Here is a 15,635-nt window from a genome sequence, read left to right as displayed (position 1 = left end):
CCCCCCTCTCCCCCCTCTCCCCCTCTCTCTCCTTCTTAACCCAACCGGTCGAGGCAGATGGCCGCCCACCCTGAGTCCGGTTCTGCTCGAGGTTTCTGCCTCTTAAAAGGAAGTTTTTCCTTGCCACTGTGTTTGATTACAGCTGTTTTATACGACTGCGGAACATAACCTGTTAACAAGGACAGATTTAACATATCTAATACAGGACTGCAAATTAAGGGCAGAGCTTCCTTAAGCAGCCTAGTTGGGATGGGGTCTAAGAGACAGGTTGAAGGTTTAGATGCTGAGATAATTGATGTGAGCTGGGCTAGGTCGATGGTAGAAAAGGAGTCAAGGTTAGGTTTTGCAGGTGACTCTATGGATCCTGTGTTATGGCATAAATCTGTACTGATTGAAGGCAGGATGTGATTAATTTTACCTCTAATGGTAGAGATTTTATCATTAAAAAAGTTCATAAAATCATTGCTACTGAGGGTTATAGGGATGCGTGGATCTATAGAGCTGTGACTCTCCTGGTTACAGTGCTGAAGAGAAACCTGGGGTTGTTCTTATTATCCTCTATTAATGATGAGTAATAGGCACTTCTTGCATTACAGAGGGCCTTTTTATATCTTTTGACACTCTCCTGCCAAGCTAAGTGGGATTCTTCCAGTTTGGTGGAACGCCACACTCTTTCAAGCCTGAACACAGTGCACAAGTAGTGTACCGCCTACTTGATAATGTGGCCCTCTAGTGGAGATAAAAAGCTGAGTTGAAGAGTGTGGAAAAAAGGCTTCCAGCAGCTTGTCAGTGTGTCAGCTTGTGTTTTTGTACAGAGTTGTGGTGTTTCCTGTCACTGTGGGCCTCACAGCACAGTAGTACACAGCAGAGTCTGTCACTGCAGCAGAGGAGATCTGCAGATTGACTCCACGTTTTTCACCAGAAAGCTGAGTGAAGAACCTTGTTTCTGATTTTAGAAAATCTGCTGCTCTTGATATGTTCAGTCCTGAAATATACAGGAGGAACTCTGGGGGTTTTCCTGGAGATTGTCGATACCAGAAGAAATGATCTTGACCAGTTGCTTGTTTCGAGTATTTGTAGGACAGAGTAACAGAGCTTCCTTCTAAACTGAACTCTTCATCCTTGTCTGGAGTCAGTTGTTGACAGCTGACACCTAAAGAAACAGATAAATGTTGTTAAAGACCATGTTAAACTCTGATTGCCTTTTCCAGTGGTTTCTAGCAAACAGAACCTCTAAAGGCATTTATTATTCCTGCTTTAACCTACCTTTTAGTATGATGAGAAACAAAGGAAACATTCCACAGTAATGCAGTGAGAGCATCTTACAGACAGTATGTGTGTTATGTATGGTTTAGATATTGAATGCATCTGACAGTGGGAGTTGTTTTGTGTTCTGCTGTTTGACAGTGCTGCTCCTCCCTCAACCTGTTCCTCCTCTCATATCACTGTATGTTGTCAACACCAAAACCACTCCTCAATAGATTTTACAGCTTTAAGTCCAAAAACATAAACCTCTGTTATTCTGCTGCTTTTCTTTTTTTGTTTACATGGATGTCCAGTTTTAAGTCAGAGTCAAATATTACCATGATTTCAGGTAGAGAGATTAAAGTTAGAAGCCAGTAGACCACAGAGGTCATTATGAATCTGAGCCCTGGGGACAATGTGAATGATTTGTCATCAAACTGGAGAATGTTGTCAGACCAACTGTAAATGTCTGCTAACCAATTATACAGGGTTTATAGACTGTTTTTATCATCGGGTTTAATTGGAGGATTGATCTGCGTGTCATTGTCATAAAAATGGACCTGAACTTTATGGTTTTATATGATGTCATCCAGTGGGAGAATGCAAAGGTAGAAAAGGACAGGACATCAATTTGAGCTCTGGGGGACACCATCATGGACAAAGAAGACACAGAATTACCTTTACTAACTGTGAAGTGTCTACCACTTAGATAGGAGGTGAGACACTGAAACACCAGAAATGCCTACGTAGTTCTCCAGATGGTTTAAGAGGACAGTGTGATCAATAGTATCAAAGACAGAGCTCAAGTCCAGGAAGACCAGGATCGAGACGTTTCCTGAATCAGCAGACAGCAGAAAGTCATTGCTCACCCTAAGGAGAGCAGGTTCTATGCTGTGAAGGGCTTGGAAACCTGATTGGAACTTATCAAAGAGGTTGTTACTGCTGAGATAAGTGATCAGCTGTTGAAATACAACTTCTTCAATGAATTTTGAAAGACATGGAAGTTTTTGTGGGATGGGTCTGTAGTTTTTAAAAAGTGAGCATTGTAGGTCTTTTTTTTAAAGGGGAGAGAGGAGATCAGTTTTGAAATAGATGGGTAAAGACCCATTGTTCAAGTAGATTTTAACAGTGGATAAAATGTGAGAGCCAAAACTGAGGAAAACCTCCATCAAAAAGGAAGTTGATAAAATGTCCGAGAAGCAGGTAGAGGACTTGATGTTGAAGTTTTCAGCAGAGTTTCAGGGGAAATTTGATTGAAGGAGGAGAGATGACCACTAGATGGCCCACGTCAAGTCATTTTATATATTTAATGCCAAATCACAACAGAAGGTATCTCAGGGTTCTTTACATATAGAGCAGGTTTAAGATGTGAACATCTGTCTCTGTTGTTTTCTGTGTAAAAGTCCACACAGCAGCTGTGTGTTGATGAACATGAACTGTTCTCTCTGATTATTACCTCTGTCTGTTTGGTGCCACAGCTGTGTCTTACTGTCATGGTTCAATAATGTAACTCAGTGTGGTCAGCAGAGTTTCACTGTCTGCCATCTTCAAGTGCAGAGACAAGGAGACAAGAGATGGAATAAGAAACAGTGAAGACAAAGAGACACATCATGTCTAGAAACAACAAGTGCTATTACAGTTCAAGAAAAAACTTTTTATTGTCCTGTGACCTTTGTATTTTATTCATCTTGTTTTCCATAAAATATTGTTCTGTTTGAAGCATCATCCAGTTGGTTTGTCATTGATGTGGATTTGCTGCTCATGTGAATCCTCCCACAGTGTTTGATTAGCAGCTGTAACCACAGTGACTCTGATAAAACAGGAATTAGCAGAATCCATCTGATATGAAGCTGTGGTTTGAATCCCACTTCCCTCCTCTTTGAAGAGTAGTCAGATATCTGTGTTCAGGTTTTTGTACAGCCTCTTCTACACTTTGTATCACTGTGTTTCTAGAGCACAGTAGTAGAGACCTGTGTCTGCCAGGGTTAGTCTGTTTATGGTCAGTTCAGTTGATGTATCTGTTGTTTGGGATTCATATCGTTTGTCAGTAATATGTTCATCAGTGCTGTATGATGGTGCTCCTTTCAGGAGTATAAACTGAGGTGCCTGAAGGTCAGAATGATGTCTGTACCAGTAGAAATTATAAACATATGATGTTGTCTGACATCTGAGTGTGACAGATTGTCCTTCTGTTCCACTGACTTCACCTCTTTCAGGAGAGATTGAGTCTCCAGCTGTTAGTCCTGGAAAAAGTAGAGAAAATGAAGCCATTAGACTAACATTGTCCATGAGGCTGAGAGGAGAAGACAGTGGAAAATGTCAGTGTACAGTGTTACTCTGTGGACAGAAACAGCTCAACTGTAGCTGAGATCACAACTAGATTGTACAGGACGTCACGACAAAGACAGATTATTGTGTGTTTTCAAGTATGAAAATGATCAAAAGGTGACTAAATATCTTGTTAATGCAGCAGGTTAACTGAGACACTCATTAGTTGTAAAACTCACCTATGAAGTGAGATAAAAACAAAAAGAGGTAAAGCAACATGTCTTTGGAGTTGTTGAAGCCAAACAGACAGCAGATGAACAATGTTCTTCCACTGCAGTAGAATGAAAAAACTAAAAAGCCTCTCTGCTGCACAGCCCTTCTCCTCAACATCAAGCTGATTGTGCTTTTAGTTCCTCAAACATTTCTGCTCTGGAGACAGAAATAATCTCATTGGTTGAGTTGGATTTCAGTGGGCGGGGCCAGGTAATCACTTCACCCTAGTTTTGAACCACTAATGTTGAAGTCGTTGAAATTATTTGTGCTTCCAGAAGATGTGTGCTTCTGCGAAACAACTTAGCCACAGTCTTTTCAGATGGTAGAAAGCTGATCTGAGTATTTTCGTTTAATCTTTGTTCAGTTGTAAAAAGTTCTGGCATCCACTGATTAATATCATCTGTACACTGAGTCAGGGGATGTATGAGATCGAGGTCATCAGGAGACAGGGATATTTACTGAATAATCTGCATAATTATTATCATTTAAATAAATAGCCGTGTTCAAAGAATCAAACCTTGGGGTACTCCACACATAATACCCACTCTATCTGAGGCAAAGTCTCCAATGGACACAAAGAACTGACTGTCCTGTAGGTAGGTTCTCAATCATATTAGAACCAGGCCAGATAGGTTAACCCATTCATTTAGCCTTTCGATTAAAATATCATGGTCAGCAGTATCAAAGACACTGAAATCCAGGAGCAAGAACAAACAGATCATTTATTAAAGTCTGTGTTTATACATCAGTCCTTCACAGTTTTGACTAGTGCTGTTTCCATGGTTACCCTGTTTTGTGCTGTGACTAGTTTCTAAAGCTTTTCATGACAATCCTGTCTGAAAGTGAAGTGACTGTCGACTGGATGAGAAGAAACCATTGTAATTTAACAGTGTGTGACTCCCTCTAGTGGATGTTGTGGAGTATTGTGTTGTCTTTGCTCCAAAGGTTTTTGTACAGAGTTGTGGTGTTTCCTGTCACTGTGGGCTGCAGAGCACAGTAGTACACAGCAGAGTCAGACAGCTGAAGCTTCTGGATCTTCAGAGAAAACACATTGTCTTTTCTCTCAGCATCAAATCTGTCTTTCTGGATCTCTGGAGCATGATATACTGTTGATGACAAAAATTTCAGCAGGTACTTTGGGAAATCATTTTCTTCTTGTTTGTACCAGAACAGAGTTGGAGTTACACTGGTCTCAAATGTACAGTTGAGTGTAACTGTGTCTCCTTCAGCAGCAGTGACGTCTCTTGTTGGCTGGGTCACTGTGTCTTGTCCTTTACACTCTGGGGAAGAACAGAACATGCAGAGGAAGAGATGAATCAATAAAGATGATTGATTAAAGGAGAACAATCAATAGGTTTAAAGAGTTACCTAGCCAGAGAGTCAGACACACAGACATGTAGAATAGATGTGATTTTCACTGATCATTGTCAGTTTGAACCATAGAAAGTGTTTTACAAGGTAACAAATGTCAGCAGACATGATGTGCTCTGATTTTCTGTAGAATAAAGATGAAAAGCACTTACTGTATAGCTCAGTAATATGTTCAAGTGTTTGAAGAGGAAACATGTTGTGCTTTGTATCTTACCAAAGAAAAGAGCAGCAAGAATAATCCACAGCCAATGTTCCATGTCTACAACAAGGTTTAAATCCAGAGGAGAAACTGGCTGATGTTCAACACTCAGTCTGAGAATTGTTCTCTTCACAGCAGCAGTTATTATTGACAGAATGGTTGAACACAGTGCACAAGTAGTGCACTGCCTACTTGATAATGTGGCCCTCTAGTGGAGGTAAAAAGTTGAGTTGAAGAGTGTTGAAAAAAGGCTTCCAGCAGCTTGTCAGTGTGTCAGCTTGTGTTTTTGTACAGAGTTGTGGTGTTTCCTGTCACTGTGGGCCTCACAGCACAGTAGTACACAGCAGAGTCTGTCACTGCAGCAGAGGAGATGGTCATGTTGATTTGCTTTTGTTGCACTTTAATCTTCAGTCCAGTGATTGAAGTAGTTCCTATTTGTCCTGAAGCAGAGTGAGAGATGATGAACTCTGGTCTTTTTCCTGTATATTGTCGATACCAAAAGAAATAATCACCAGTTGTCAGTGTGGGGTATGTGTAGGACAGAGTAACAGAGCTGCCTTCTGAAATGAACTCTTCATTGTTGACTGGATTCAGTTCTTCACAGTCGATCCCTAAAAGAAAAAATAAGTGTTATTTAATGATGTGAAAGACTCAACAAACAGTTCACATTAAGATGTTAATGGAACTGAAGCTTTTGTGCTGTATAATCTAACATACCTGTCAGAGTAGTGAGAACCAGCAGAGACAGTCTATAATAGTCTAATGAAAGCATGTTGAATAAAGGTAATGTTTGTGGTTTGTATATTGAACTCTGCTGAATATGGAAGTTCCTCTCTCTTCTATAGTTCAGTAACAGCTCAGCTCCTCCCTGAATCTCTCCGTCTCCTCTTAGATCTGTATTTTCACTTCTCTCTGTTACACTTCTCCCTGGTTAACAGTCTGGTGGCAGAATTTTATCTTTTCATTTTCTTACTGATGATTCTTTATGATGAGTCACAAAAAGGTAGCCACACTGAGTTAAAGGGTGGATCACCTTTTCAAGATGTGCAAACACAACAATGAACTCATTTATGGAGACAACATAATTCTATCATGGGTAGTTTACTTGAAAGATAGATCTGCATGTCATCGGCGTAGAACTGAATGTGATGGTTTTATTTGACACCCAGGGGTGAGGGGGCTTGAGTTTGGAGGGTGGGGGGGTCATTTGTTCCCTAACTGGGACAGAGACATCCTCTGAAAGCCTCAGGTGATGTGAAGCAGGGTGTCAAGTAAGGATGGAGAGACACAGGCATCCCAAGGACATGACATAAGTTATTGTCAGTTCCTTTCCCCAAAGTTGGAGTGGAGCCTGAGATGAAAACATGTTGTGACTGACTCTCCCTCAGTTTCTCCAGTAGCAGGATCTCAGAGCCAGTTTTCCCTCACAAAATGTCAAAGACCCAGCATGGATTATAATCATATTACTGGGACGTGTAGAGAGGATAACTGGAAACGGGTGTGTTAGCCTCCTGACTTTTATATGCTTGGTTACAGAGGCCCCAGTCACAATAGTGTCTGGTTTATCAGGTGTGGAGTTAGCAATGTTTCCTCTGGCCCTCGGCTCAGCAGTGGTTTTGGGGCTATTTCTTCTGTTTAGCCTTAATAGGTGTGGTGTGATTAGCTTCCCTGGTTTCAGTATAGTTAGTCTTATCATGTTTCACTCAGAGTCATTGAATCATACCTGTTCTGCAGTAAGAGTTCAGGTGGTGGTGAATGTTGGTGGTCTCTTATTTGATCTCTTGCTGAATGTCCCTCTGCAGTGGACGACGTCAGACCAAGTCCTGGCTGAAACTGATGCTTTTGGTTTAGTACAGATGCTGTAACAGTCAGAGTTATCGTAGGGAAGGTTGGTTTGGGAGCTTCCTCAGCTGATCCAGTGGATGATGTCGGTCAGGTCTGTGATGATCTGCATTTGATTTCATCCCTTCTATAGAACTCTGTCCATTTGGATTTGGTGGCTGTGCATCTACAGTAACTGCTACAAAGTCAATGAATAGCTCACCCTCACATATTTGATGCAGCATTTCAATCTTCTTTTCTTACTCTGTGCAGCTCACTGATTTTTGTGGGTTTGGAGACATAACATCTTTCAGTAGAAGTTTATAACAGCAGCTGTGCTTGTCTTCTTCAGGTGATTGCTGCCAGACACCTTCCTGATCCCATTTGTTAAGATGGAGCTGTGTGGACACACAGAGGAGACGTTCAAGGTGCAAGAATGTGTCAGGAAACAGGAACCTGGATGTAATTGCAGATGGATTCATCAAGTGCACGACTGCAAGGATCAACACTTTCCTCATAAAGAAGTAACATCAGTGGTAAGTGAAAACAACTCTAGTGTTAATATTTAGTAGCTGTGTGGGCCTGTGTGTTGATGGTTAATTGACTGTATTTTACTGTGTGGACTTGTATGTTTTTGTTGTGTGTGTAACAAACCTAGATAGCCTATTAGAACTTGTCAGACTTGTGTTATGACCCTCAGTCACAATTAGAATATTTGTGTATGTGCTGTTCCATCTCTGCCCTGGGTGGTGCTGTTCACCAGTTGTGTGTGTTTTGGGTGAAGACAGGAGTAATTTTTTTCTGCCACACTCTGGTTTCCCCCAAGGCCAAACACAACAGGCTGATTGTAGTCGTGTCTCACAGCCACGGTTGTGTCTGAATTGTGTTGGATTGTGCTCTTGTTCTATGATTTATGCTCATGTGAGATCCCCCAATCTGCAGTAACTATGACACTTTACACCTATATATTCATTTTTCATTGTGTGTTGTGTTTGAAGCATCATCCAGTTGGTTTGTCATTGATGTGGATTTGCTGCTCATGTGAATCCTCCCACAGTGTTTGATTAGCAGCTGTAACCACAGTGACTCTGATAAAACAGGAATTAGCAGAATCCATCTGATATGAAGCTGTGGTTTGAATCCCACTTCCCTCCTCTTTGAAGAGTAGTCAGATATCTGTGTTCAGGTTTTTGTACAGCCTCTTCTACACTTTGTATCACTGTGTTTCTAGAGCACAATAGTAGAGACCTGTGTCTGCCAGGGTTAGACTGTTTATGGTCAGTTCAGTTGATGTATCTGTTGTTTGGGATTCATATCGTTTGTCAGGAATATTTTGCTGAGTCTTTGCTCCTTTCCAGAGTATAAACTGAGGTGCCTGAAGGTCAGAATGATGCCTGTACCAGTAAAGGTTGGGATCATTATAGCTTGATTCATATCTACATCTCAGTGTGACAGATTGTCCTTCTCTTTCACTGACTTCACCTCCTACAGGAGAGATTGAGTCTCCAGCTGTTAGTCCTGGAAAAAGTAGAGAAAATGAAGCCATTAGACTAACATTGTCCATGAGGCTGAGAGGAGAAGACAGTGGAAAATGTCAGTGTACAGTGTTACTCTGTGGACAGAAACAGCTCAACTGTAGCTGAGATCACAACTAGATTGTACAGGACGTCATGACAAAGACAGATTATTGTGTGTTTTCAAGTATGAAAATGAATAGTTTCAGGTTTTCTTGTGTAAAACATACGTACCTACGAGAGTTGAAAAGAAGAAAATCACAGTGAGTTTTTCCATGTTTACAGAGGAGAACTGTTGAAACTGGACGTTCAGGATGAAGAAGTTGTGAGTGGTTTTGTGAGTTGTGTTTGGTCTGATGTTCACAGCTGGTATCAAACAGTTCTCTGCCAAGCAGCCACCTCTGCAGTCAGTAGGAGGAGACTCATATATCAAATGAATTTCATTTCTAAAGCTCTTTATCACAACTGTGTCTGATGAGGGAAAAGAATCTAGACTGGATGAGAAGAAAGCATTGAAGTTTAACAGTGTGTGACTCCCTCTAGTGGATGTTGTGGAGTATTGTGTTGTCTTTGCTCCAAAGGTTTTTGTACAGAGTTGTGGTGTTTCCTGTCACTGTGGGCTGCAGAGCACAGTAGTACACAGCAGAGTCAGACAGCTGAAGCTTCTGGATCTTCAGAGGAACTGATCTTAAGGCAGAATTCAGAGTAGCTGAAAATCTCTCCTTGAACTCGTCTGCTGTGTTCCCACCACCCAGTTTAATAAGTTGAAGGATGAATTTGGGGCTGTGGTCTCCATCCTGTTTGTACCAGTAGAGATATGGATTTGTTGAACTGCTGTTATATTGACAGTCAAGAGTTCCAGCCTCTCCTTCAGTAACAGTCACATCTCCTGGTGGCTGCAGCACGTTGTCTTTTTGTGCTCTGCATTCTGTAAAACACCAACAAACAGTATCAGTGTGCTGTTAAAGAATCATGTCAATGTTGGATTGATATCAGAGAAACAGAGTTGTGTTCATACCAAGGCACATAGCAGCCAGCAGCACTGAGATGAACAGAGGCGTCATATCTGCAGTGTTGAGTCACTGTGAGCTACAGCAAGTATAAAGAAGGCTGTGAGCTCTCTGTTTAGTCTTCATCAACACTAAGTTGGTGGATTAGAAGGAGGAGCCTGATCACAGTGACAGGGCTCATTCACAGCCCTCTGTTATTCCTCCTACTGACAACTTTACACTCAGCACAGTTTGGACCACTAAGAGTTGATGGTTCTTCGTTTAATCTTAAAATACACAATATGAATGAAGTTGATAACAGCTTATTTCCCAAACTTAACTTTTGTTTTCAGTACTATGTCCACTAGGTATCTGGTATTTAAAAAATATCTCTGTTTTCCTTCAAGCACTGCTTCATTCACTGATTCATCATCTTACAACACCTCATTATCATCAGCTTTTCACTTTAATCATAACAAAAAACTGTTTTAGTTCCTCAAACATTTCTGCTCTGGAGACAGAAATAATCTCTTTGGTTGAATTGGACTTCAGTGGGTGTTGAAGTTTAACAGTGTGTGACTCCCTCTAGTGGATGTTGTGGAGTATTGTGTTGTCTTTGCTCCAAAGGTTTTTGTACAGAGTTGTGGTGTTTCCTGTCACTGTGGGCCTCACAGCACAGTAGTACACAGCAGAGTCTGTGACTGCAGCAGAGGAGATGGTCATGTTGATTTGCTTTTCCTCCACTTTAATCTTCAGTCCAGGGAATGGACTGTTCAGTACTTGTCCTGAAGCAGAGTGAAACATGATGAACTCTGGTCTTTTTCCTGGATATTGTCGATACCAGAAGAATTCATTGCCAGTTATCAGTTTGAGGTATGTGTAGGACAGGGTAACAGAGCTGCCTTCTAAACTGAACTCTTCATTGTTGACTGGAGTCAGATCTTCACAGTTGATGCCTGAAAGAAAAAATAGCTTTTATTTCATGATATAAAAGACTGAATAAACAATTCAGACATTATTGGAATTGAAGTCTTTTGTGCTGTATAATCTAACATACCTGTCAGAGTAGTGAGAATCAGCAGAGACAGTCCATAGTAGTCTAATGACAGCATGTTGAATAAAGGTAATGTTTGTGGTTTGTGTATTGAACTCTGCTGAATATGGAAGTTCCTCTCTCTTCTATAGTTCAGTAACAGCTCAGCTCCTCCCTGAATCTCTCCGTCTCCTCTTAGATCTGTATTTTTGCTTCTCTCTGTTACACTTCCTCTACCTTCAACTCTGGAAATGACTCTGATGCTGCAGTCGCCATCATATAAATCATCTTTCACTGTTGAAAGCTTTTCATTGACCATCAAGTATAAATGGTGTATCTGGTGAATGGTGAATCTGATAGGATCTCTATGTTCTGACACAACCAAATGTCCATAAAAAATATCTATTTTTCAACATTTCAAGCATTGCTTCAGCATTATTTTACTTTAGTTTTCCTTTTCCAATTTCTTTCTGCTTTTCTTCTGCATTTTTTCAGCCATTTTCAACATTTTATCAGATATGCAATTCAGCATTTGCAAGGATCTCACGCTGCTGCCAAAGTTCAGTCCAGTGCAGCAGCTGATCCTGTTCAGGAGACAATGTAGGGAGGCTAAAATGGTGATATTGGTGATATTTTGTAGCTGATAAAAACACAGTTGGACAACCTTTTTACATGGAAGTCCAGTTTGAGTTTGGAGGGTGGGGGGTCATTTGTTCCCTAACTGGGACAGAGACATCCTCTGAATGCCTCAGGTGATGTGAAGCAGAGTGTCAGGTAAGGATGGAGAGATACAGGCATGTTGGTTAACAGAATGTCAGCAGTATTTATGTCCAGCATTAGGTGAGAAGTTTTTTGTCTGTTTTTGGTGATTTCTTTATAACAGAAAGGTAGCTGAGATGACTCAAAGGTGGATCACCTTGTCAGAGTTTAACAAGAACCTGTTTTATACTTTCATACTATGAAAGTAGTGACATCACTCTACAACTTTATTCTACTGATAATTAAAGGAAAATGTTCAATATTTTATCTACATTATGAGCTTCGTCCTTAACATCAACTAACAACTTAACAAGATCTGATTTCACCTGTTTTACAGGATTTAAGGGGAACATAAAAGGATGTCTGTTCTATTAATGGAATATATAATAATGACAATAATAACTTTATTTAAATAGCACTTTTATAAACTGGGTTACCATGTTGTACATACATAGACAGAGCAAACCAATAAAAGGAACAGAGTGAATCAGGAGGTCAAACAAAACAGGACAGATTAAACTATGTATGTAAAAACAACAAAATCACTGAAACAATCATATAAAATAAAGGAAGTAAAAACCAAGGATAAAACAATCACACTCAGAATTAAAACCAGCTGCATACAGGTATGATGGAATGAAACTTAATGTTAAGGTTTTGTATGATGTTACCCATAGACAGTATGGAAAGGCAGAAAGGGATGGTGACCTAAAATTGAGCCCTGGGGGAGCAGAAGAAAACACAGAATCATCTATACTAACTGAAAAGGGTCTACCAGTTAGATAGGAGGTAAACCACTCAGGGGGTAACACAAGAGTTGCCTATATGGTTCTTGAGATGGTTTGAGAGGACAGTGTAAGACTGAGAACATGCTGTAGAGACTGTATACCTGACTGTATATAGACTGGGAACACTTTGGGAGGATCTACATATCTTTAACTACATGGTCAGCAGAGAATGGTTATAAGGAAAGCTGAGCAATAAGGTTGGTAGTGGATCATCATCAGATAAACAGTGTTAACTACTGTAAACTTACTAGAGCCCCTTTAATATCTCAACATGTGACTTAATCTTCTTTTCACAGTGTTTGTTTCTGTTAAAGTGTGATTCTACTGAATTTTTATTTTGATTTATATATAAATATAAACAACTGATGATTTCATTCATTAGTTAATGTATGTGGGGTGTTGCTCTACATGTTGCCAGGAACAGTGAAGAATGGAGGCAGCTCAGTGTAGCCTAATGACCCACAGTGTATGATGAGGGTTGACTGAGTATGTCAGTGTTCATTCATTTGTTTTCATTGTGTGTTAAGTTTGAAGCATCATCCAGTTGGTTTGTCATTGATGTGGATTTGCTGCTCATGTGAATCCTCCCACAGTGTTTGATTAGCAGCTGTAACCACAGTGACTCTGATAAAACAGGAATTAGCAGAATCCATCTGATATGAAGCTATGGTTTGAATCCCACTTCCCTCCTCTTTGAAGAGTAGTCAGATATCTGTGTTCAGGTTTTTGTACAGCCTCTTCTACACTTTGTATCACTGTGTTTCTCAGAGCACAGTAGTAGAGACCTGTGTCTGCCAGGGTTAGACTGTTTATGGTCAGTTCAGTTAATGTGTCTGTTGTTTGGGATTTATATCGTTTATCAGGAATATGGTCATCACCTTTCCATGTTCCTTCTCCTTTATACAGTATAAACTGAGGTGCCTGAAGGTCAGAATGATGTCTGTACCAGTAAAGGTAAAAACCACTGTATGGTGTCTTATAGTCACATCTGAGTCTGATAGATTGTCCTTCTCTTTCACTGACTTCACCTTCTACAGGATAGATTGAGTCTCCAGCTGTTAGTCCTGGAAAAAGTAGAGAAAATGAAGCCATTAGACTAACATTGTCCATGAGGCTGAGAGGAGAAGACAGTGGAAAATGTCAGCGTACAGTGTTATTCTGTGGACAGAAACAGCCCAACTGTAGCTGAGATCACAACTAGATTGTACAGGACGTCATGACAAAGACAGATTATTGTGTTTTCAAGTATGAAAATGAATAGTTTCAGCTTTTCTTGCGTAAAACATACGTACCTACGAGAGTTGAAAAGAAGAAAATCACAGTGAGTTTTTCCATGTTTACAGAGGAGAACTGTTGAAACTGGACGTTCAGGATGAAGAAGTTGTGAGTGGTTTTGTGAGTTGTGTTTGGTCTGATGTTCACAGCTGGAATCAAACAGTTCTCTGCCAAGCAGCCACCTCTGCAGTCAGTAGGAGGAGACTCATATATCAAATGAATTTCATTTCTAAAGCTCTTTATCACAACTGTGTCTGATGAGGGAAAAGAATCTAGACTGGATCAGAAGAAACCACTGAAGTTTAACAGTGTGTGACTCCCTCTAGTGGATGTTGTGGAGTATTGTGTTGTCTTTGCTCCAAAGGTTTTTGTACAGAGTTGTGGTGTTTCCTGTCACTGTGGGCTGCAGAGCACAGTAGTACACAGCAGAGTCTGTCACTGCAGCAGAGGAGATCTGCAGGTGAAACTCCTTTGTTTTCTTGTCATGGTTAAAAGATAAACCTTCAACCTTTGAATGTTCCATCATGAGAAGCTGTGGAGATGAACTGGACTTCTGTTGATACCAGTAGAGGTAGCTGCCAGACTGAGAATAGCTGCAGGAGAGAGTCACAGTGTCTCCTTCCAAAGCCATCATTACATCTTTAGATTGTTTCACTAAATCCTCAGAGGATCCTGAAAAGAACAAAGATATATTTAAACTGTGTATCTTTGTGTTGAAGTTTAGTTGATGAAAAGTGAACTCCATGAAAATAAAGTCACATGACCTATCACCTGTTCCACCTTGATACGTCTGTTGAGTACTTACCAGTATGAAAGGAGACTATCATCATCCAAACTAAAAGCAGTAGCATCATTTGACTTGTCCTGAATGAAGAATAGAGAGAACACAGCAGCTCTTCAGTTCCAAAATGAAGCCTTTCATATTCAGTTGTGTAGCTCCTCCTCTTGCTGTGCTCTGTCTCCAATCAGGCTGATGGAAGCTTTAGAAATGACAGTGATGCTGCAGTCATCATCATCATCATCATCATCATCATCAGAATCAGAGAAGCTCAGACTGAAGGAGGAATCTGCAGAAAACTCACCTGAATGAATCTGTAGAGAAACAACTCTCTGAAAACCTCAAAGCCAGGCTGCTGCCTACTGTACAGAAACTCTGACTGCTATGAATGTGAACCATGGTCAAATAACAAAAAGATTGAAATTGCCACTATTCATTCTACAGTATTGTAGATTATACAGACAGACTTCTATTATTACCTTCATCTGAGTTTGGGTGGAGCTGGAAGTGGAGTGTAGGGCCCTCAGTCAGCTGATTGACCCTAGAGGAGCAGACCTGGCCAGTCTCTGGCCCTCTGTCTCTACATGGCTGGTACCCAGACTGTTGGAACACATTCTTCTGCCCCTCTGCACATTTCTTGTGGAAAATAAACTAGCTGAGTCATGGTTGACCTGTGTGGACTACTTCTCTTTGCTGCAAGCCTGATCCACTTGCAACAAATTGGGGTTCATCTGGGATCTTTGTTTGATCCTTAGGTGATTGATATGAGGGTGTTGATGGTAAGTTTGAGGCACATTTGGGAGCAAGCTTCATGTATCTTGGTAGTTTGGTTTGTTCAGACTCAGTGGTGGTTGATCAGAAAAACTGTTCATCCTGATGTTGGGCATAAAAGTTGTTACCTTTGGGGGTTACCTTTTCCCAGTATAAGCAACGTCAGCCACCTGTGGGCTGGTGACACTAAATGGCAAACAACTTTCACTATGACATGAAAACATTTCAGTCATGAATATGTATAGAAATTTAATGCATGTTATTTTCTTTCAGGAAACTTTGTCACATATATACTGTAATTTATCAAAAGATATATTAAAATATCTATAATTTGTAGCCACACCACACAATGACAAAACAACAAACACAACAGGAATCATTTTTTTATTTTTCACAAAACTGTAAAAACATGCAACCACTACATTCAAAAATAACATACTATAAAAAAAAATTAAAAAAAACAACTAAAAAGTTACTGCAGTACAATGTAAACTGCAATAAAATCACTACAGGTTTATTTATTTATTTGTTTGTTTTACAAACACCAGTAG

At 40.3% G+C, this 15,635-nt stretch overlaps 1 long non-coding RNA gene and 2 gene segments (V, D, J or C); 1 reads left to right on the top strand and 2 right to left on the bottom strand.

The window, feature by feature from the left end:
* Window positions 1-4,482: 4,482 nt before the first annotated feature.
* Window positions 4,483-5,569, bottom strand: LOC108884898 (T cell receptor alpha variable 18-like). The segment is given in 2 exon segments: window positions 4,483-5,066; window positions 5,372-5,569. Coding segments are annotated over 2 exon segments (420 nt in total).
* A 1,740-nt stretch (window positions 5,570-7,309) lies between these two features.
* LOC127142406 (uncharacterized) overlaps window positions 7,310-15,635 on the top strand; it is a 70,834-nt gene continuing 62,508 nt past the window's right edge. The window contains exon 1 of the long non-coding RNA XR_007813132.1: window positions 7,310-7,713. This is a non-coding gene — a long non-coding RNA (uncharacterized LOC127142406). The remainder of the gene's footprint in view (window positions 7,714-15,635) is intronic.
* Window positions 9,778-15,635, bottom strand: part of LOC108884888 (T cell receptor alpha variable 3-like) — a 37,318-nt gene continuing 31,460 nt past the window's right edge. The window contains 1 exon segment of the V gene segment in view: window positions 9,778-10,636. Within this exon segment, the coding sequence occupies window positions 10,266-10,636 (371 nt within the window).

Source organism: Lates calcarifer, linkage group LG4 (assembly GCF_001640805.2).
Source record: "Lates calcarifer isolate ASB-BC8 linkage group LG4, TLL_Latcal_v3, whole genome shotgun sequence".
Taxonomy (NCBI): domain Eukaryota; kingdom Metazoa; phylum Chordata; class Actinopteri; family Centropomidae; genus Lates; species Lates calcarifer.
Note: the sequence above shows the minus strand (reverse complement) of the source record. Positions and strands in the feature narration are given on the sequence as shown.